Source organism: Stegastes partitus, unplaced genomic scaffold (genome assembly GCF_000690725.1).
Source record: "Stegastes partitus isolate 25-593 unplaced genomic scaffold, Stegastes_partitus-1.0.2 Scaffold720, whole genome shotgun sequence".
In the NCBI taxonomy this organism is placed as follows: Eukaryota; Metazoa; Chordata; class Actinopteri; family Pomacentridae; genus Stegastes; species Stegastes partitus.
Window position 1 is genome coordinate 129,589 of NW_007578451.1, and position 23,870 is coordinate 153,458.

A 23,870-nucleotide genomic window follows, 5' to 3' on the forward strand; every position below is an offset into this window, starting at 1 on the left:
CTAATCGGTCGTGTGTCAGAGTTACATCATATGATACGAATGAGTAGCTATCAATAGGATTTCAGCATGACGTGGTTTTTTAAAGTTATTACTGTCTGGACAAAGTCAAAATATCTGCTGTGGAAAAAAAAAAAGGTAATGAGCAGCTTGTAGCAAATTTTAATATACTACATACCTAGCACAGGCTATATTACTTTAATTTGAATAAAAACTAAATAAGGTAACATCTGCCTGCTCAAGCCTAAATAAACACCCACATGTTACACGCTTTGATAAGTCTAACATTAGCAATTAGCTGCATGCAATTAGCATATATTCAGAAAGGGCTTGCTTAAAAATGTACAGGTTTATTAGTGTGTTTGTATTAAATGTATTGTTTTGTAAATCACTGCACTTCATGTTTATCATTTATTTTATTTAGCATTTATTTAGCATTTTACTCTATGCATGTCTTAGACGAGCTAATTTTGCTAGCTAGCCTAACATGAAGAGGTCTAGTGAGAAGTAGCAGCTACTAGCAATGATGCTAAGTGATACTACAGTATATTTATATGCATTTTATTGGATTTATTTATACATATATTTACATGTGGCACTTGACACCACCGATAGAAAGAAAGGAAATGTGAGTGTTGCTAGTACCGGCCGCGTCGTTAATTCCTTTAACGGAAACAATGACAAAAACTTTTTGTTGACCAACAATTTTTCATGATTAAAACCAAATGAAACAAAACAAAAAGTAATATTTTAAGATTGGACAAAATGGTTTACCCTTTTCTGCATGTCATTCAAATGAAATGATAATGTTCAAAATGGACAAATCAACTCATAACTGCTTTTAATGTGACGTATATTTTACTGTATTTTGTGTGTCTGTGTATTTTACTGAACCCAAATTTTCTCTTGTTCAGTGAATTCATCAGTTTGACTTGTTGTGTTGCTGTTGACTATGATGCTAAATATATTCAGTGATGTTACGTGTCAGTAATGTTATCTGAAAGTTCTTTAAAGTAAACAAATTTATGTACTAAAGTTACCGACAAAGTAGAAATGACAAATGGCAACAAAGCAGCTGAGACAAACTATGACCATGCAGACAGCAGCCAACATTTATAAAAAGGTAAACTAATGTTAATCTAACGCTGCTAATGCAACACAAGACATGTGGGTGTAACGTTAGTCGCATATTGTTCATGTTGCTGTCAGAAGGTATGGCTGGCTGGAGGACATTAAGTGTCACAGATGTCTTTGTCATGGTGCTTGTTGCTACTAATTATGAAATGATCGGATTGGGGCAAAAAAAATAAAACCTTGATCAGGAGATGCACAGTTTTTAGTTTTTGCAACAAATAACAAAAAAATTGATTAAAACTAAAACACTGACGGGTTTAAAACAGAGAAGCTAACATTCACGCAAGTAGTGTTTGCATTAAAAAAAAAATATATATATATGTTGGCATCATGTGTAGCATTGTCTGTTGAGCACAGAAGTATTTGTCATTGTGGGTATTATGTCAGTAACAACTCATTAGGTTGTCTTCTACTTTCCACCGCTTTGGACCATTTAAAATATGTAGAGCTAATCCCTGATGATGCACTCATCAACCAGGAGCTGAGATAAGAAACATTTTTAACACACTCATCTTAGGATTCGTGCCCATTGAGGCGCAAACACAACTTTTCTTGTAGGTCTTTGCATAAGTTTCCTGCTTGTGGAAGAGCTGCAAGGCTACAGGTTGCAAATACTCAACAAAAACTCGACAAAAGAAAGAAGATTTGCGACTGACAGGTCAAAGACTGGATTAGCTTATCTAAAGCTTACATTTTCCTCTTGATTGTTGTCGTCTAAATTATGTAAGAGGATTTTTACAGAGTGTCTGCAGGTCTTTTGTGAGAGCAGGAATAGCTAAACTCAGAATTTAAAAATAGCAGCATGCGATTATATCACCACAGGCATCGCTGAAAATTGAATGGGTAGTCGGAAGTTGTTTTTTAAAAATAACAAAACTAATAAAATAGCATTTTTCGTTCTAAAAGGACTGGGTGAGTTCTGAGGCAGCCACTGAAACGGCCACTATTGTGCGATTCAACCAAAAAAAAATCATAATTTGGGTTTACAAATGCTCTTTCTCATTCCTGGATTTTACAAGAAAGAAATGATCAGTAGTGATGTTCATCAGTGTCGCTGATTCATCAGATCGGCTCCAACAGCGACTGAACTAGAATAGTAACGGTTACGTAACTGCTACCTGGCTGGAAGCTAGCGGGACTATCTTTAGTACAACAACAACACAGAAGTCAGAGAAGAGCTAAAAAATCAAACCGTGGCTAAATGTTTAATAACTACTTCCCCAGAGGAGACTCAGAACCATTTAAAAAGTTCAAGATTAGGGCTTTAAATTGTTACTTATTGCTCCTCTTTTTCATGTGAACCTTTATAGAAATGTAGATTTTCAGGCATAATTACGCAGGAAGATTGCAAAAGTCCCGATGTGTGTTTGTGTTACTGCTGCTTGGTAACCGCAAATTCGTCTGATGCTTTTACTCAGTGGAGCAGCTGTTGATTATAATAAACATTAAGAATTCATGATAAAAGGCAACGAGAGCACCAAGTCTTCTACAAGCTGCAGGGACTAATGACGACAAGTGGAAATGAGTGACAGACTATGGGTTGCCCTCCATGCTGATTGTTTGAGACACACAGAACAGCAAGCTGCACAGAGCGAAAGCCGTCTGGTGACCAGCAATGACAGAAGCTGAGCTGAGAGTTTTCCAGTGATGGTGAGAACAACTAGAAAAAGGCTGCCCTCTGCTGCTGAAACCATGTCCTCTGTCATCAGGCTGTTCATCTTCTCCTGTCACCACCTGTCCTGCCACAGAAACCCAGGCCTACTTTCTACAGTAGAGTCAGGTTTAATCAAATTAAATGACCTTGGATTTAGGTTTTTTTTTAGCTCAAGCAAAGGGCTCTAGCGCCACCCTCCTCTGTGACTGTGCAATAAATCTCATTCAGTTTGGAAAGGTTTATGAATCTTACATATATCACATCTTCCTCCTCCCTCCTCCTCCTCTTCATCCCCCCCTCCCTCCCGTACTGTATCACATGCAACCACATCCCTTTCTGATACCTGCGGAGTGATCCATCGAGTGGATTCCCGGGCCCCCGGAGGAAAACGGATCACTGGTTTTAAACAGACTGCTCCCACTGGTGTTAGTGGCGGTTTTGTTTTCCACACCAAACAGGCCTGAACTCTTCTGGGAGTCCATAGCTGGACTCATCCCAGTCTGGCCCAGAGCGGAGCTCATACTGGTCTGGAATGGAGGCAGGCTGGACCCCATGGTCCCTCCCATGCCAGACTGGGAGAAGCCTGATGGAGAGACAGAACACAGAGAAACGTCACCAACAGACAACTGCACATTCTGCTGCTGCAGGTTTTATATACAGACATACAAACAGCTCACTGCTGTTTACCCACAAAAGATGTACAACACTTAAAAAATATATTTGTTAAGTGATTAAACCATACAAGTTTTTACAAGAGCAATAAATTAGAGAACATTTCTGATTAGCTGCCTGTTATATGAAAGAAACTACAGGTCAATTACAATTTTTAAAATAATTTTCTAATAATACAATTATCACACGAAAGTTCTACAGCGAGCTGATTTATGCACTGTGTGTGTCTGATACATTTCCTTTGCAACCTGATGGGTTTCACAAAGAAACCAAGTTGCCAAAATGTCACATTATATAGAAAACAAAGCTGGAAATTAGTCAAAATACTGTTTCACCTCTAAAGACCTGGTGTTCACATATGTGGACATCACATTTGGGCTTATATTACCACAGCAGTTATTTATTTATTTGTAATTATTATTATTATTATTAATAATAATAATAATAATAATAATAATAATAATAATAATAATAATAATAATAATAATAATTTTTTTATTTTTTTTATTTTGTATTTTTTATTGTTATATTTTCTAAATGCTCATAGAACTAGAGTTACATCCAGTAATTACATTTTGTCGCTATTTTGGCAGAATTGGAATCTGTAGAATTCTAGCAATGAAACAGGAACAGAAAGGCTGTAGGGACTGATTACGCCGTCGTCCACTTTGCACCTGCAGTGGAAAGCTTCCTACTGCCACCATATGTCCTGCACTAAAACTCAACCTGAAGCAACAATCATGCAGAGTTTTGCATGATTCATTTAACAGTCATTAAGTCACCAAATTGGAGGCTGAGAAACTATTTTGCATTCTGGCCTGAAACTAAAAGCAAAATGTTGCTGTGTTTTCTAGCCCTTCTGTGCATACACATCATACTGATGATGGTACCTGGATATCTGTCTTTTCTTACAAATATTAATGTGGTGCATTTGTAAAAAGTGAAATAAAGAATAGCAAAACAAACTATAAATTCTCGTAGATTAATGGTAGCAACTGGACTTGCTTGAGTTCCTTGAAGACGTTTCACCTCTCATCCAAGAGGCTTCATCAGTTATTTCCTTAAGGAGCCATTAACACCTGAGTTTCAGTTTCAGTTGGGGGTTTGTTGCTCCTCTCCCTCGTTATGTGAGTCGTTAGTGCTCCACCTGCCACAATGGGGTTCGTTAGGGTCTTTTGTGGCTTGGTGTGAAAGTTGTTTCAACCGAAAACTAAACCGAAACGCAGGTGTTAATGGAGCCTTAAGGATATAAGTATCTGGAACTCCCAACTAGTCAGTCAGAACTGATGAAGCCTCTTGGATGAGAGGTGAAACATCTTCAAGGAACTCAAGCAAGTCCAGTTGCTACCATTAATCTACAAGAATAACCATGACCTGGATGACTGAGAATCTTCACAGACCAACTATATAAATAAAATAAGTTATGTCTGTGTGTGTGTGACAGTGTAAAATATCACTGCAGCAGTGTGAGTGAATGGAGATAAAACAGAACGGCACAACTTAACGCACTAGACATCATCATTTTATATTTAGATTATTTGTGATATAAAATGTTAGAAAAGCATTTTCTCATCTCGGCCATGAAGGCGGACGACAGAAGAAACAAAAAGGTGAGTGTGTGTAGCATCACAGAGAGATTCTGGGATAAAGCCAGAGAAAGCCAATGCAGTGACCCACATACACAGAGTATGTTCGATTCTGCAGCGACACACACCAGTGGAGAGGAAACATCCAACAGTGCTGAACAACTACAAAGCAGCAGCTTGCAACAGGCTTTACATTGTTTACCTCCCAGGTTGTTTTTGTGGTAGCAAATATCTCAATGCTGGCTGAAACGTGTAGTCAGGTTTAAGTCAATTAGCACATATTCTTTCCTGTACAGTATCGTCAGATGCAAAGATAGGGGATGCAGAGTGTGATCATTTCCTACTCAGTTAAAGATAATAAAAAGACACAGGAGGTTAAAAAGTAAAGTGGACCTAGAAATGAGTCAGGCATGCTGCTGTCCTTTGTCTTGTTCAGGCTCCACTGATCTGTCATCCCACCCATCATAGGACCTGAGAGAGAGACAGACAGACAGATGGATAGAGCAGGAATGTAAATAAAATAGAAAATGAGAGAGTCAGAAAAGGGGGAAAGTGAGTGGAAAAAAAAGAAGTGAATAATGAGGAGCAGAATGATAGAAGCAGTGGGATAGAAGATGTAAACAAATGTGCAAAGCAAATGTCAGCAAGATCTTCCACCGTCCACCTGTTTATCAGTGCATTTTATTTGTGCGCATGCAGACACGAAAGCTTTATGCTAATGTATACAACGACAAAAAATGCTTGAATTCTCATGCATTTTGTTTCTTTTTTGCATATTTGTTGTAACAATAAAGTGAGGAGGCAGCAAAGACTGTTTGGAGACAGACTTTTTTGGGTAAGGTTCACATTTTTTCACATCAAAAATAACTTGGGTCATTGTTCTCTCTGTTCATCCTGGCTAATATGACGCCAGTGTGAGAGATGAGGACAAAACGTGTTCCATATTCTGACCGGAGAAGATCCAGCGATGGAATGTTTGGCGCAGAATCAAAATGGCTGCAGATTAACCAAATTGTGCTTTCAGCTTTTTCTCCAAAGAGTTTCTTTGCTGAGCTGCAGTGGAGGTGGAACAACCCCAAAAAGGTATTAACTTTAGTTTTCAGACTGCTGAAGTCTCATATTAGCTTTAGATTAACTTTCCAATGCACAGATTTACATTAGGAAGGGATCATTTCACATTCAAGATGAAGAGCAGAGATCATTACAGCAAAAACTGTTTCCAACAATCTATCGGCAGGTGAATATTTCTTTAGCATAGACATAGAAAAAATGTGAACCTAGAGCCACTCACAGCCATATAGACACTGGGGCTTCAAATGATCCAAACAGGGTCCTTATGTTAGAATAGTAATGTTTTTGGCTCCTCAGTGTATAAAGAAAATCGATTTTTGGAGTTGTGGTATTTCTGGGAGTTAAACATAAAACTGAAGACATGGATTTTATTAGGCTAAGCCAAAGTATGAAAGTTATCATTAAGGGATGATAAGGCCTCGAACTACTCACCAGGAGCATGAATTTATTAACATCTCGATCACATTTTCTCATTAAATCGTACCTGAACCTGCATAAGCAGCAGAAAATGGACGAATAGCTTAACCAATTTAAAATGGCTATTTATTTAAGACATTAGTGGTTTCTTACCTGAGCTAAAGCCACATACAGAAGTGTTTTATAAGTAGAATTGCCACCTACAACTGGTTGGCGCTATATTTTGAACAATTTCACCTAAAAAAAAAAGTCTCAGGTTCCCAACTGGGAGGCCAAAATTAGACGGCAAGCAAAAACTGATGTTATTAAACATGTAAAATCTCTCAACTGCAGCTCTGCCAAATTTGATGCAACAGAAACAAAGCACAACGAATGCTGCATCCGTTTTAGTCACAGTAGTATCAGGCATTATAACAACAGATACAGGGTTTAAAGTGCTGCTATGAGTAGAATGTAAAAGAAGAAGCTGCCTTTATTTGTCACAAATACATGACAGTGCATTTGTATGTGCATTTATATTATTTTTTTCCAGCTTGTTGGAAGTTGCAGTCATATTCCAGGGTCAGCCATGATGAGGCGTCCCTGGAGCAGACAGGCTAACAGGCCTCGCTCAAGGGCTCAACAGTGGCTGCTTGGTGACTTTCACTTTGTGATAAGTAACCCAGAGCCTCAACCTTCGAGCCATCACTGTCTTGTTTAATTTAACACTTTTAGAGGCTTGAGAAAAGTGGAATCAATGCTGGGTAAGGCTTTTCAACACCAGAAGGTGAAGCCTCCACCAGGGTCAATGCTCTAGTGTTGCAATTTTACCTAAAATGGTCCAGATCCACAACAAAACTCAGTAAGTTCTTCCTGCGCCTGGGCTCTGTCTCTCCACCAAGATTCAAGAAATTCGGCGTGATACCTTCTTGCATAATCTTGCTAATACACAGCTAAAGAGCCTCTGATCACAGGTCTGCCTTGGTGAAGGAGAACGCCCAACTAGGTTATTAGAATGATTAGAAACTGTTGCTTGTGAATTTACTTCATGGAAAGCTATGGCCAAGAATGTCACGACTGGTTAGAGTTACTTTGGTGCATTAATAAGCCGGCGACACTGTTGATAGCCGTGATGGACAGAAGGAGCGACTACAGTGACAAACTGTTACTGTCTGTGATCAGCATATACGGCATGACTTCAGTCCATCCACCCTCACCAGACAGGTAGTCGGAGCCGAAGGAAGGCTGTCCCGGAGGGTCTTGGCGTCCGCCTGATGACATCATTGATGACATCATTCCCGGACCTACAGGAGATAAAAGAGCATCGTCACCATCAGCCTCAGTTGACAAGCACCATGTAAATGACGCTGCTCATTATTTTATATCAAATTCGATGTGATGAAGCTTCAAGCGTGAAGAACAAAAACAGCATTAAAGGGATAAAATGAAAATAGACGACTTAAGAAGGTCAACTTTCCAGCACTGAGAGTGGAGCCTTTTTCACAACTATTTGGATTTTTGATTTTTCCTGCCAGCATCCCTAAAAACAATTATTCTCTTTCCTGTAACCAAAATTAGATGAGGACAACAAAACAATTCTTTAGATTCATATCGATTCTTTGCATGTATTGCAACTGGATAGCCACATTACATGCACTAGTCTACTGTAATTCACAATGTTCTCTGCTTTAGACTGTTAACTATTAGTGAAATTAAATCTTATGTTTCTATTGTAATCATTAATAAAAAACCAGCTGCATTTAAGAACGGCTTCAGTATTCACAATGCCACCATTACGTTTTTTTTTTTATTTCTGTCAGTGCAGAATGCAATGCTTTACAAATCTGAACAGGAAAAAAAAAAAGATATGAAAAAGGTGAAAAATGAACCATTTATGAGGAAGAAAACTGCCCTGCGTCATATGTGACAAATCAAAGCTATTAATTATGAATCTACAGACACTTCGGGTTCAGTTTCTTCTAAACCACATCGGATACTGAACAAACAGGAGACCCCTTTTTTTCAAACTTTGTATGTTGTACTCCTGGTTTTTCAGTGCATGCTGCATACATTTGCAGGTGTGACTTGCATGGAGAATTTTAGGATGCAAATCTTAACTTGAATGAATAACCCACATGTTTCTCCCCGGTACACACAGCGTTCTGCAGGCTTTCCTTTCAAACTGTCCACACAGCAAGACAGACTGAAAACTGCACCTGAATATGTCTGCTTGTCTGTCTGTCTGCTTGTCTGTCTGTCTGTCTGTCTGTCTGCCTGCCTGCCTGTCTGTCTATCTGTCTGTCTGTCTGTCTGCCTGCCTGTCTGTCTGTCTGCTTGTCTGTCTGTCTGCCTGTCTGTCTGTCTGCTTGTCTGTCTGTCCGTCCGTCCCTCCATCACTCTGCTCTGTCAGCTGTTTGCCCGTCAGACTGGTGCCTCTTCCCAAAGCCGGCCTCCTGCAGCGTCAGTGTGCGTTTGTGTGTTGCGTGAGCGCCACATCTTTTGACAGTGAGGCAAGCAGACACAACACGTCGCCGAGGGAAACTGTCGCCATGGTTACGCCAAAAAGGGGGGGGACGGGGACGACAGCATCCGCGGTTCCCCTGGCAACGCTTGCTGTTGGCAGACGTGTCTTGGAGGATCGATGAATGCGCGCCACCCGCTGAGGCAAGCACACACCGCACACTCACACAAAATACACAAATACTAGAAATAAAATACACTTTTAGCAGGATTATTAGAGGCAGGGGACTTCCTCAGCTCCCTTAAGTGCTGTATAATAGAAGGAAATCGAAAGGATGATAGAATCCATCGACTAATGTAAACTGAAGATTTGCACTGCTGTCTCCATTAACTCCAATTAAGCAGCACAGAAATGAAACTAAGTATTATCATAACAATAAAACACCGTCACCATCTAAATAATACAACACCTCTTCATCAGGGGCCATTACATCGTTACATTGATGATAAGCACTACACTGTACGGTTGTTTCACTGACGACCACTTAGCCATGTTTGCCATTAAAAAGTCAGCTGCAGCATAATGAGATCGGACTTTTTAAGCTACAAGTCCGTGAAAAGAAATTACCATCATATTTAATTAACACCAGTAAACAAAAACAATGTGTCCTTCACTAATGTGCTATTTCCTAAAGGCTTATGTAACGGATTTCATGAAACTGTGCTGAGTGCTTCCAAGTAAAACAACACAACAGTCACGGCTCAACAACCACAATAGAGTCGTTTCTTATTGAGCGTCAACGGAAGCATTTGTAGAAACATACAGTGCAAAATGTAAATAAACATTAAAGGGTTATGTAAATGCAGCAAAACACACAATGAAAACAAAGGAAAGTGCAAAAGTTAATATTAGAACAATGTGTCCGAGTTCTATTTTAGTATTTTGTTATATGATATGATGAGACGATCATATTGTGTACCATCATGTATAAGCAACATGTCAGTAACATTGGTAACGTCGCAGTAAAAGCCCCATGAAGGCTGAACAAATCACATCTGCTGATTAAGACTGCTACAATAGATGTGTAAAAAGTTAAGAAGTGGATTTTTCTTTTTGTTAAAGCTGCAGGTGACAAAAATCTGAGGGAAAAAAAAAACTCTCCAGTATTTTAAAACACACAGCCCTCCTCCCGCTGCTCTTTTCTTCCCCCTCTTCATTTGAAGTCCCTCCACCGCACGAACACGAAACTCAAACCAATATCTGACTTTCATGGTGGTTCCCACGGGGATTCAAACCCTGCTCTTGAAGTCCTTCATCAAACCCACTGTTCCCCTGCATCCAGCCGTCTGATTGGTTAAAATCTCCCATCGCTGGCTGGATTTCATAAAGCCTGAAAATGGACCCAAAAAGAAGGTGCACAAGTCTGGTTTCTTCTCAGACCACTTGAATTACAACATGCTGAAAGATTTGTATGGATTTTTTCCCCCCAATAATGCAATATAAATAAATAAACACAAAATAATATAAAATACTGCACGCCACAGCTTCAAAGATGCAGCTGAGTTAAGACGGTTGGTGAAACTAAGCGCTACATAAACTTGTTAATTTATATTTATTCTATAAGCTCATCATGGGGTTTGTATTTAAAATCTTATTCACAAGGTTGCTGGTGATGAAATTTGTGTAGTTTAATAATCCAGAAAGCACAACACTATACTTTGATTTTCATTTTTTCTTAAAAAAAAAAGAAGCACATTTTACATTTTATGCTTGTACGTTTTCTACTCATGTTTACATTTTTAGGACATATTTTTCTATATATTCTTTGTACTGCTTTTATTTCTAAGCCTTTGAGTGGCAGCAACTGTAACATAAGCAATTTCCCCTAAGGGATCAATAAAGTAATATTATATAGTATCTGATTCTGATTCAGTATTTCCCTGTGATATGTAGGGGCATGAATACAATCATCTTAAATTGGTGGTAAATTCTCTACTAATTGTGGATAGCAAATGTTGGCACAGACAAGTTATCAGATGTTTGCACTATATTATATATATTGGGTACATTGATACCATGTTGATCTGTGTAATCCACTTTAATGAAGGACGATGTGATGTTTGCCTCCTTCCCAGCTGCTGCTGCCAACACAGCAAGTATTACATGTATCTGTCCATGGTCCTGAAATATCACATGTAAAAATAGACCGTGGAGCCTTCAACTAACACTAAAACCAAATGTGCACATCACACACGACTACGTTCTATTTAGACACAAGCCGCATACAGTTATTGATCCTCGCGCACCTAAAAGCATCGTTTTAGGCAAAAAGTCTGTTTTCTATCAACTGTATTCAGAAGAAATGAGGACACGTATTCCTGGCAGTGGACCAGCACCAGTGTGATGGTGGATACGGTGAATAATTAATGAGTGAGCATTCACTGGGAGTTTAGGTGAGCTGGATCTGGTGTGTTTGTTAGAGTCACTGTTGTTCTCAGTGGCCATTTTTGCTTTCATAACAGCACACACACACACACACACACACACACACACACACAAGCAGCAGACACATGAACTGCAGAGTCATTCTAGACAAAAAAAGAAAGAAAAAAAAAAGCTACAGGATTCTTTTCTTTCTCTCTGTGTTTGGTCTGTTTTTTCATTATTGTCATACCACATCCCTGTCTGCTTTATTCTCTGCTTTTGTATTCTGCTAAATGTTACCATCCTTGAAGAAGTTGGAATAGAATGTTTTAGTTCAGCCATATTTCTTTAAAGGTACACACACATACAAACACAATAAAACAGCATCAAATTAGGTAAAAGCAGTTAGCATTTAAATACTAAATGAATGAATACTGAAAGTCTGTACTGGCCTCCAGACCACTTGTATGCATTCACAACCAGGTCAAATGATGTAACATCATTTAATGAAAACTGAAGGTGGAACAGTGTCGGATGAGTTTGAGCTGTTTTGTTTGCTTCCCATTTACAGACTCAGGGCAAAAAAATAACCCATTACAAAATAGTGAAATAAACTGCAAAAGTGGTGAAAAAATAGCTAATGTCTGTAAAATAATGATATTTTTAGCCCATTAAATAGAGTAAAACAGTTCTATTTTATAGCCAAACCTAAAGGAATAACTTTGGACAATATTTACAGCTATGGCTTATTTTTGTTACTTCTCACTTAATTAACAAGTTAATTAATACCTTTTTTTCTGTGATTTCAATAGTTATTATCTGTGCTTTAAAAATAGAAGCGAAATACCAGTAAATTGTATATTAGAAAATATTATATTAAAAACAACAACAAAAAACAACGTTAAAACTGTTTAAAAACGTTCTTTCTTTCTCTTTTAACATTTTTTTTTTTACAGTGTACGACCACCATTTTTAACTTTATTTGTTCTTTCCTACCCACACAGAACAGACAAGTAGTGGACGGTCAGGAGAAAGTCACTGAATCTGAATTAGAATCACATACGCCACCTTAATTAATGGAAAACAAACACAACATTTGTCAGATGTCACAATGAATTATTTAAATTTAATTGTCCAGCTCTAGTTTATCATAACTGCAGTCACACTAACGATAACGTGTCATATATGTGCTGTGAATACATCACAGTCTGATGAGGAGTGAATGAATGGGTGTACCTCATTCTGGATGCATGAGTTGCTTCTGGCTTAAAAAGTTTGCTTTGTTGATGTCGCTTCACTTCTTGTTCTTTTCTCTGTCTCTGTCAGACATTTACACACACAGAGACTCACAACCACACACACTTACAGACACAGTATGTGCGTGCAGACACACTCAGAACCCAGACAGTCCTCTGAGGACAACAGTCAGTATCAAGCCTCAAGGTCAAACACCTTTTTCTTTTTCCAAACATTATTTTTGTGTCTCTTCTGCATCACTGCACTGGAAGCTCTTCCAAACTTTCTGCCGGCAAAAAAAAAGTCAAAACACACAAGCAGGAAACCACCACCCAAACAGGCCTCGCTGCGTAGTTTGAACAAATACAGTCTGATGGGTTTCCCACTGTGCTGGATACAGACTGGTCGTACTTCCGCAGCGTTTTTCAGTTCTTATTGCGCCGCAGTGTGTGGTAAGATGCAAAGCTGACCTTCACTTTTGCTCCTCTTTTTAAAATTCTGTTTGGTTGTTACAAGAGGGAAAGCACTCGGATAAAATATGAACTGTGAGGCTTGAGACTTGCTTTTCAAGGTGAAGATCCAAGCGAATCTGAGATTTTCTTCCCAGGTGGAATGTGTCAGTACGAGGTGCTACAAAGTGCTACTGTTGGATGCAAAAAAAAAGAATCATGTTCTTTATACATTTAGTTTTGTGCATTTGGACTACTAACCACTAGTTGAAGGTGACTTCCTTTATCAATGTATCAAACGCTTTGGTCTGTTTTCCTGATGAGTGACTTCTGATTTTGGAAATGATTCATTGTTCCATGTATGTCCCAACCCTCACCTATGGTCACGAGCTCTGGGTCGTGACCGAAAGAACGAGATCGCAAATACAAGCTGACAAAATGAGCCTCCTCCGCAGGGTGGCAGGGCTCAGCCTTAGAGATAGGGTGAGGAGCTTGGACATCTGGAGGGAGCTCTGAGTAGAGCGTCGAAGTTGAAGTGGTTTGGACATCTGATTCGAATGCCTCCAGGGAGGCTCCCTCTGGAGGTTCTCCGAACACGTCCACCTGGGAGGAAACCCCGGGGAAGACCCAGAACCCACTGGAGGGATTATATTTCTTGGCTGGCCTGGGAACACCTCGGGATCCCCCAGGAAGAGCTGGAAAGTGTCGCTGGGGGGAGGGAAGTCTGGAATGACCTGCTCTGCCTGCTGCCTCCGTGACCCGACCCCGAATAAGCGGAAGAAAAAGGATGGATAAATGGATGGATGGATAAATGGATGGATGGATATTCTTGGTTTCTTCTGCAGGTTCTAAAAATGGAAACTACAAACAGTTCTAATGCTGACTTCCATTACAGTGTTTTCAATGTGCACCTTGAGCAGATCCAAGAGATTCATACGATGGCTTTTACCATCATCTTAGCCTTAAGATGCTTTAGGAAACAAGGCCGAGGTAACTTGGTTGTCAGTTTCTCCTCTGTATCGTAGGTTGTCTCATCTGTTAGAGGCCTGTGGGACTTTTCTTGTACGCTGACTCAGCAGGAAAGAAAACCTGACATGACAAGCCGAGCCCAGCTGACTTTGGGCGAAGGCAGGGGACACCCTGGACAGGTCACCAGTCCATCACAGGGCTACACTTAGAGACAGACGACCAAGCACACTCACATTCACACCTATGAACAATTTAGAATCACCAATTAACCTCAACATGTTTTTGGACTTATGGGAGGAAGCCGGAGAACCCGGAGAGAACCCATGGGGAGAACATCCACACAGAAAGATCCCGGTGCCCCCACCATGACGCGAACCGGCGGCCTTCTTGCTGCGAGGCAACAATGCTACCAACTGTGCCCCCTTGCAGCCCGGAAAATAATATAATGATTGAAACTGAATTGTGCAAAATCTCTAATTTTTTGTCACAATATCAACATTTATCACAACTATCATGATAAACATAAAAACAGGTTCTTCTTAATCCAGTCAACGTAATATCCCACAGACAAGTACTTCATTACACTAATGCAAACGTTACATAACAATTCAAGTCTACCCAGAGAGCTGTCCTGCCTGTTAATTTGCACTTTTAACATATCTGATTACAACCAGAGATGATTAGAGCTGATTAATCATGACTATGACTGTCTAATGACTCAGTTGTACTCATGTTCGTATCTTGGATGAATTAGTTGCTTATCTACTTTAACTTGCCTATCATTTTGAGAAAGAATTGTTGCATAACTTGCTAACAAACAACAATCTTTGTGTTCACCCACACAAAGATGTAGTTGTCATGTTCTCTCCTTGCTAACAGATAGCAAACTTTTTTCTGACGTAACTGAGCTATAAGGAGCAACGATGACAGCGAATGTGAAGCCAGCATGGGAGAAAGAGGAGCAGTGATGAGGTGAAAAATTAAGAAAATATGCTGCCACTCAAAGGAAAACAACTGATTTGCTTAATTGGGTCTGAAACTGTGAATATGACATAAACACTTCTCAGACAGATTCACAGTTTGAGACATTTAAGACACTCAAAGAGGAAAAAGCTTCGCTAAAATATAAGTGTTCTTGTATTAAATGTTACTCGGGGTTGCAATTTATGACTTTGTTTTTTATTATAAAGTGCAAAAGTCTACTTTAAAGAAACAACAGTTCATTTATAATTTTACAATTAGCAAATTAATTCTTTGTTACCAGGATAAAGTCATCATGATGCTAATTTAAGGTATTTTTGTTCAGTTTCCAGTGTAACAGACACAAATTGGTACTATGATAAATTTACATTGTGGCATGAAATTGAACTATATCAGTGGCCTACTGTGACGAACCTTAATGACACTTTAAGAGTTTAACTCACTTGGAGCCTTTGTGCTATCAGTCCCTCAGCTTCCCAAAAGACTGTTCTGATAAAGAAGAACTATTCTGTTGCCCTAAAAGACAAGCTATTTCAGTCTCTGCTGCATCAGTCCTTTTCAAACATTTGTGTTGTTCAACTCCTAAACCTCTGTTAACACGCAAATGTCTGAAACACCCCTTTAGGGTTGTTGATATACTGCAGCCTGTAACTCCAGTGTTTGTTCTGAGGGGTCAGAGGGCAGGACCGTCCGCTGTGCAGAGCCTCTGGGCTGCTTCAGGCCTTGATGAAGTGCACTATTTACGATGATAAAAATGTGGAGGTGATACAACCACCAAGACTGAAGCCAGATGTCCTTCCGCTCACAGCAAGAGTACATCTCCCAGATGAGGGCAGTCGGCCTCCAGGCAAAGCTGCTGCTGTATTTACTTAAACATCTCATGGGTCAGTTGGTTTAGCAACAAGGTCGGCATGAAACAGTCTTATTTACTCTCAATGTTCTGCTCAAATCAGTATGTTTTATGTATTTAGATCATGTTGATTGGGATCCTCAGCTATGGAACAAAACTCTGAATATTAAATTAACAAAAAAAAAGACACATATTTGCGATTAAGCAAAATGCCAAACCAGACTCAATCAAAGATGCGTCCAAATCATTTTTCACATTTGCTTTGATATGCAGCGAAATACTGACATTACAAAGTGGGAAGAGTTCAGTAAACAAAGGCTTGGCCTTATTTTAGCTGATAGTGACCCATTAAAATGCTCTCCCATAGTGATCCTTAACCCTTTATGGGGCAAGTGACCATATCTGGTAACTTCCTTGGACCATATACGGTAACTTTATTAATCTTGATTTGCATTTTTTAATTTTTTTAAAGTCACAAAAGTAAAATATCTTGACATATCCTTCAGTAACACCCTAGGGTTTCAAGGAGTGCCCCATAAAGGGTTAAAGGCTGGACTTGAGGCACCCCAAAAAAACCCTTAACCCATAACCCTCTGATGCTATTACCTGCCCTTGACCTGCCCCTGATCCCGCTTACGTGCAGATAATATAGGTCTGCATATGCTGCCAATAATCCCTTTCTCCGTGCCAAGGACAGGAGAGGTTAGTGTCAAACCACAGCATCCCATCTTCAGTCACAGCTGTCACTGTCTCCGGAGAGACACGAGCACTTAGAGAGAACAAGAGGGGGAGGATGGAGGAGCGCTGGAGGCAGTGGACAGCAGAGGGATGGGAGGGGGGGCAGATAAACAGAAGAAGGTCAGGTAATGGAAGTGCTGAGCTATTAGTGCTCATAAAGGACTAATGTTCTTTGAATTGAAAGAGCAATTACACTTTAAACATCACTTTATTATTGCTTGATGTTGGTGCAACTGCAGTGGATAAATGCAGCATTGGTGGGGATGAGAAGTAGTGTTTTCTGATGCCAACAAGCTTGTTTTCTAAAGGATGACGTTGTAATTTTGTTCCTGATGACACATTTCCAAGCAAGAGGAAGTCAGTTGCTTCACAGTTTTTGTCTTCTCTATCTAGTTTATGCCGCTTAGTCCAAGTCCAGCGGTTGTAAATTGTAAAAAATCAGCAACTTTATGGTTTCATTTTGAAAAGCGGACTACAGTTTGGACCAGATTTTACATTAAAAAACAACAGATAACACATTTGTTGAGGACTCTTTGGGTCTGAGTTCCATTTTGGAGAGTATTTTTGGCAGCAGGACAGGGTTTCCTCTGAGTCCAGCGCTGCCAACAAAGTGCCATTTCCATGTGGATCGAGTAACTCTTCAGCTAGTTTTTGGGCAGATTAGAGAGCTGGTGATATTTCTCATTCAGTTCGCTGGCTGTGAGCTGGTGGCGGCAGCAACACATTCAGTTGACCAATCAGCAGGCAGACAGGAATGTGGACAAACTGTGATTGTGCTTCGCTAACAATCAATCACTGATCCCCATTTTCTGTACGTGAAACTTCTTTGACTATGTGACTCAAACATGCAGGACCAAGACGTTGCGATAAATTCATTGGGGTTTTTTTTTTTTTGTATAAAAATCTATATAAGTGAGTGAATAAATAAATAAATAAGGCAGAGTTTCTGAATATAACACAACAGAAGCCAGGGTGTGAGTGCTGGAGAATGCTCTGGCTGCACCTCATTATTGTTCTGCTTGTTTGTATTGTCTGGGAAATGGTTCCATTTGCATGCAGAGAGTCATTAAAACTGGTCATTTATCATAAAATACCACCTATTCATGGTTTAAAAAAATAAAAGCACATATACTGCCAGCTTTTTCTACAATATGAAACTGTCATGCACTAAAAAAAAATGTTTAGAGCATCACCAGCGCTTCAGGTGTGCAGGACTAAAGGTGGCTGCTGGAGATCAAGTTATTGTGATGCTTCTTTGGCCAGTGATACTACACAGTGTTCTCCTGCTGTCATTCTACTTTGGCAGTGAAAACAAAGCTGGTGTAAAGCAGAAGGGCAAGAGATAACATGTGTGGACAGAAACAAATGAGGAAGATGTGCGATAAGTTGAGTTTATTACTGATTGGATGGCGGACGGCAGAGGATGCACGGAGCGTGATTGTCTTTTACTGGAAATAAAATGAACGACGCAGAGCAAATGATGATCCACTAGCACGAGAGAAACAGAAACGTATGACATCAGAGAGTAAATGAAACAGAACCAAGTGGAAACAGAGGAGAGAAAAGGAGAGATGTTCAGGGAAATTATTGTTTCCTCTGGGTGTAGATGGTTCCCTGACAATCATTAACAGTGTGACAACAAGCTCCAGATGCTCTGTAATAAAGGTTCACTCCCATGGCCGTTTAATACACAGCACACTGTCTGTACTCTGAGAGGGCTGCTTGCAATCAAAGGTGGTTAGATTTTGTGCCACAATCTTGTGTTTTCCCCAATGAAAACCGGAAAACAACAAAAAGAACCAAAAATCAAAAAGTCCGAAGGTCCGGGCCAACCCCAAGAACAAAGGGGAACAAGGGGGGCAAAAAAAGTCCAAGAACGGGGGCAAAAAAAAAAAAATTCAAAACCAAAACAAAAAACAAAAAGTTTCCCCCTCGAAACAAACCCCCCGGAAGCCAAAAAAACTCCCCAAACCTCCCCGCCACCCCCCCAAGCAACCCCGGAAAGAATCCTCAACCCCCGCCTTAAAACCAACCTGAAGGCCGCCAACGCCTCAAAACCGGGCCCACTGAAGAACCCCCTGAACCTTGGGGAAGAGGAAAAAAATCCCACGGAGCCAGGTGGGGTGAGTAGGGAGGCTGCTCCAGCAAGGAGATGTTCTTCTCAGCCAAAAACTGTGGGATGCTCAGGACATTGTGAGCAGGCGCGTTGCCATGGTGAAGCAGCCACGACTTGTCCTGCCACAACTCTCACCTATCACAATGAACGAAGGATCCCTTTGTAGACGTGCTGGTTGATCGTCTGAAAGGGAAAACTCGTAGTTTGTAGTTTGGGTTTGAAATATATGTTTTGTGACACCAGTCCTGGAACTTTTCTGACACACCTCGCAACACAGTGGTTATAAGTGACAAACAGGCCTGATAGGAGAATGAACAGCCATTGTGGATGATTACAATGTTTTGTTCTGTGTTATGTTGCAGTTTGTAAAGCTTTTGTTTCATGGCTCTGACTTGCACCTGGTTGGATACAAAAAAGTTTTAAACGCTCTGAACCCCAATCTGATTCTGGGCTTTTTTGTTTGTGCTCCTGTCACATTTTTATATTTACTGAAAAGAAGTAGAGAGAAGTCAGAAATGTCCTCTCTGCAGATGACTCCAGTAGAATGCCATACAGTATTTAAAAAACACAACCATAAAAACACAGGAAAGCCGACTTTCTGTTGTTTATTCTACAGAATTGAAAAGACCTGGAACATTGTCCAAGTGCCTACAGGTGTTACCAATACTGTAAAATACATGGTGGCTTTACATACTATAGAAGTTTCACTACTCACATGTCTACAGTCTCTACAAACTCAGTGTTTTTCAAACTACTCTGCACATCAACTCTAAATATTACACCGTGCTGAATGCTTCTTTCAACAATTTGCTCCTCTACACACTGCTTTGAGCACTTTATTTAATTCCTGAGTATGTTTTATCATCCTCTTAACCTCTCTTGTTGTCTTCTCTCTAAACACTGCCTGCAGTTCAGTCAAGTCGTCCCTAAATTGTAATCATGTGACTGTGTGTCACTGCTGAGTCAGTCGTGGCTACTCAGTTGAATCACAAGCGTAAGAGTTTTATTGTTTTTCACAGAATCTGATACAAACTCTTTATTTTTTGAGACATGTCTGCAATTCCATCTGAGATATTTTGGGGGTTCAGAGGCTTAATATTTGTGTGGACACAGAACAGAAGGCGTCTGGGACAAAGCAGTACAATCAATATAAAAGGGTCACTTTCCCACTGAGTGAGTAGAACTGATGATATTGATAAGAAGGACACTGCTGCTAACATTGTGTAAGAGCTTTCTTTATTACAGCCAGAAGATAGGTTTGGCTTTTACTGAGATCTTTGGGTTATTTCCAAACTACAAACGGTAAAAGCAGAATCTCTGAAACCAGAAGAGCTACTTCTTTCCACAACAGCTGAACAGGTGGATGGAACCAACAAATATGTACAGGTGTCCATCAATGGATCAGCATTTTGGATTTTTTCAAATAAAGAAATAAATCTGGTTCTTCCAGCAAAAATCTCTCTAATTACAAGTACAGTTAATAGCAAATATTAAAACTACTCTCAAAGTTCCAGGAACTTTAGCTTTTCACAAACCAGGAACTGTCAGAGGGGTTCCTCCAGTGAAATAGAATGTATGTTTCCACAGCAGGGCCATATCCATGGGGTTAGGGTTAGTCCATAGTTATTCTAAAAGTTGTGTATTTATAACATGTTTTTTGTGCATAAAAAGCTAAAGTCAATGAAATTTACAAACCTTAAAAAAAAATGTTCTTAATTTTGCATTGAAGAACTCACTTGCACCAGTTTTTGACTTTTTAAAAAAAGATGTAAAGCAGATAATGTGTGACATCTTTTTCAGACACACCCTTAGATACACAACATTTTGTTCACATGACTCTTTAGGGGTTTTTTTTCACTTCTTTTGTTGTCCAATAAAAGGCCAGTTGGGTAGTATGACAGTTTTTTTTTTTTTTTTTTTTTTTAAATAAACCCTCAAGGTTAGTCAGGCTTTATTTTCTGAGCATTAAGAGGCTACTTCTGACAAGTAAAGTGTACTTTTTCTCGATTGTTCCTCCAGAGAAAGTGGTTTAGGTCCATCTAGCTAAACATTTGGCTTGTTTACAACCCGTCTCATCATGTGACAGCTGATTCTTTTATACTGGGACGTCTTTTTATTTTCACTTTTTATTTACGAATACAAAAAAAAAAAGGCTAAATTTAGTGCACAAACAGTAATACATTTACACTATTTTTTCTTCCTTTGTCACATTGTAATAAACGGCGAGCTGAAGTCACACCTCAGAGGTTACAGTAAAAACCCTTGGAGCTAAAAGGTGAAAAGTTGTGCTGTCTGTCTCAGTGGTTCAGGATGTCACATCTGCTCAGCTGTCAGCGAGTCGTCCTGCTGCAGAAGTGCTGTAAAAGCTTCACTTACATCACATTCGCTTCAACATATCTGCTGAGCTCACACACTTTCTCTCTCTCTGACACACACACACACACACACACAGTGTAATTATTGGCAGTGACAGCCAAGGTGTGTGAGATGACCTCACCAGAAAGGCTGCTGGCTCTGATGCTCCACTGTGCTGCAGTCACATGTTACTGCAGTGTTTCGTAGTGCAACACACATACAAATGCATGCACTCAGGAATGCAAAATGCCTCAAATACACACACACACACACACACACACGTACTGCAGAGTCACTGTGTGTTTTCTGGTTACACACACGCAGACAAACACACTCGCTCTCTGCTCTGTACCTCGATCTCACATACGTACAGTAAAAGCACACACTCTGCGGGGATGTGTTATCATGGCTCAGCAAACAGAGCTCCATCCCAGCTGGATGGAAACACAAGCAGACTGCAGCAACTTCACCTCCATTGTGTTGCAACAATAGGATGAATTCAACTTTGGATTCATGTAAATCTTAAACCTTCAGCATGAGGTCAACGGAAGCTAAAAAATAACGTGTGAAAATATGTTTTTTGATGGTTGCTGTGCGACGTAATCCTGCTAAATCAAGTGAAAGACCCATTTTTGTCAATTTCGAGGAGCATTGTGTGAACGGATGCAGCGGCACAGTGTGAAATCAATTTGTGTTTGTAAAACAAGCTAACAGATACTCACACATTCCAAATCCGCACATTATTGCTGCTGTAGTTATTTTTAGTTCCTCTTTCTACCTCACTGTTGAATAAAAACCAGGGTTAAAAGGTAAAGTCTATAAATGTTGGACACGTGTCCTTTAATGTATTACTATCACTGTTACTGGATGTTTTACTGTTGGACAGCTGACAGGCTTTTCACATAAATTCTTGTGTACATGTATATGTTGGCCTGTTACACATTTACACATGAGCACATAGCTGCCTTTACCTCAGTATATTCAGACCTCATACATGAAAAATGTCAAAGATATAACATTATTTTTACAATAAAAACATCTTGTACTTTTACTTTTAATTCCAGACAATAATCACTACAGTTTTATTCTGTACTTACAACCTCTAAAATGCTGTGTTTTCTCACATAAATGCAACAAATGCTAAATCTAATAACATAGAAGTGATGTAATGTTGAATTTAGAGCTACAACAACAAGTCAATTGATCAATCAGTCATCCAATATTAAATGAATCGACAGCTCTTTACACGTTTTAGGAAAATAAGTTCGAACTCTCTCATTCTATCTTCCTACAATGTGAATATTTTCTTGTTTCTTTCCTTTTCTCTGAAACTAAACTGAAGATCTTTAGGTTGTGAACAAAACAAGACATTTAAAGGTTTGGCTTTGGGCACTAATTGACACTTCTCACTATCTATTTTCACTTTAGACACTAAACAAAGAAAAATAATGGACAGATTAATCAAAAATGAAAATAAACATTAGTTTCACCCGAGTAGAATTAACTCATCAACTTATTTCAGTTGTGTAGAACTGGTAAAGCAGGGATTGACTGACTAGACTCAAGGACAATCTACAAAGCTCTAGTTGTTGCTTGATAACATTTATCAGATCAGATCTTCAGAGACTTTGGTTAGAAAATCAACCTGAAGTAGCACAAGTGTGTCCATGGATTCTCCACTGTGCTGTTAAATAAGCATGAATCTTACGAGAAGATGATAAAAAACGAGAACTACAATCTTCAACTACCATTCTTTTACCAGACTTCTACCAGAGGTCCCACTGACGCTGCTATTTCCAGTGTATTGTATCCAGACAAAACCAATATTAGATTTAATTTTTTCCTCTCCTGCTAAAATAAATCACACATCGAAACCGTCCACTGCTCTGTCAAAATTCTACCTCACTAGTTTAAAGTCATCTGGTCCTTTTTCACCGTACTGTAGGTGCTCCTGAAAAGCGAGCTGGAGGAAGAATAACGAGGCAGAACTAAAAGGTTTGCCCTCGCTGACATTGAGGCCAGATGAGCTTTCCACTTTTCATTCAGTCGGTAGCGCAGAAGTCAGGTTTATTCCAGCACTTCATCACATCTGAGGCCTCGGATGACTTTACAACTTCCACATTATTAACACTGAGGCGAAAGGAAAAGCACAACACCTCTCTGTTGAAGAACGGTGGACGGTGAGGGGCAGAGGAACGAGTGGAAGAGACAGAGGATGAAGAAAAGCAGGCAGATGGTGAGAAATGAGGAGATGAGGAGACACCCTGTTGTCTCAGACTGTACATCTCATTGATCGGTAATGATTCTGACGTGTGCCCTGAACATCCGACCAGATACGTCAGTCTGGAAAGCCACTGTGTCAGAAATATTTTCTATAAATACTGAATATTTTCACCTGCAGTCATGTCATATTCTTGTTACTACTTCGGTTAACCCACTGAGAACATTGTATAATGTTGAAATAAGCAGCAATTTATCCAAAATAACACAAGTGAGTGACATAAGGCAGCAGCTACACCTCAGTTCAAATCAGGTATTCATTAATGCAGATGAAGGACCGCTTCTTTAACAAAAACTAGCACAAGGATTCAAATTGCATCACTGTTCAATTTAATGACTACTTGCCTGTGTTATTCTAAGAAAACTTTAAAAGCAAGCTGCACAGTGACTCCAACTGGCCCCATTTAAAAGGACATACATCACGTCAAATCTGAGCTTCCGCTAAAGAGATTTCAATTTGTATAATCTGTTACTGTTATTGATTAACGGATCTTTTATCCC

General features: G+C 39.6%; 1 protein-coding gene across 1 annotated transcript in view; it reads right to left on the reverse strand.

Annotated features, from left to right (window-relative positions):
• The window catches only part of LOC103364124 (microtubule-associated protein 4-like), a 123,149-nt gene that overhangs the window by 63,623 nt on the left and 35,656 nt on the right, over positions 1 to 23,870 (reverse strand). The window contains exons 3-5 of the mRNA XM_008291145.1: positions 7,728 to 7,814; positions 5,437 to 5,514; positions 3,129 to 3,368 (exon numbers count right to left, since the gene is read on the reverse strand). Of these exons, the coding sequence (XP_008289367.1) occupies positions 3,129 to 3,368; positions 5,437 to 5,514; positions 7,728 to 7,814 (405 nt within the window). The remainder of the gene's footprint in view (positions 1 to 3,128; positions 3,369 to 5,436; positions 5,515 to 7,727; positions 7,815 to 23,870) is intronic.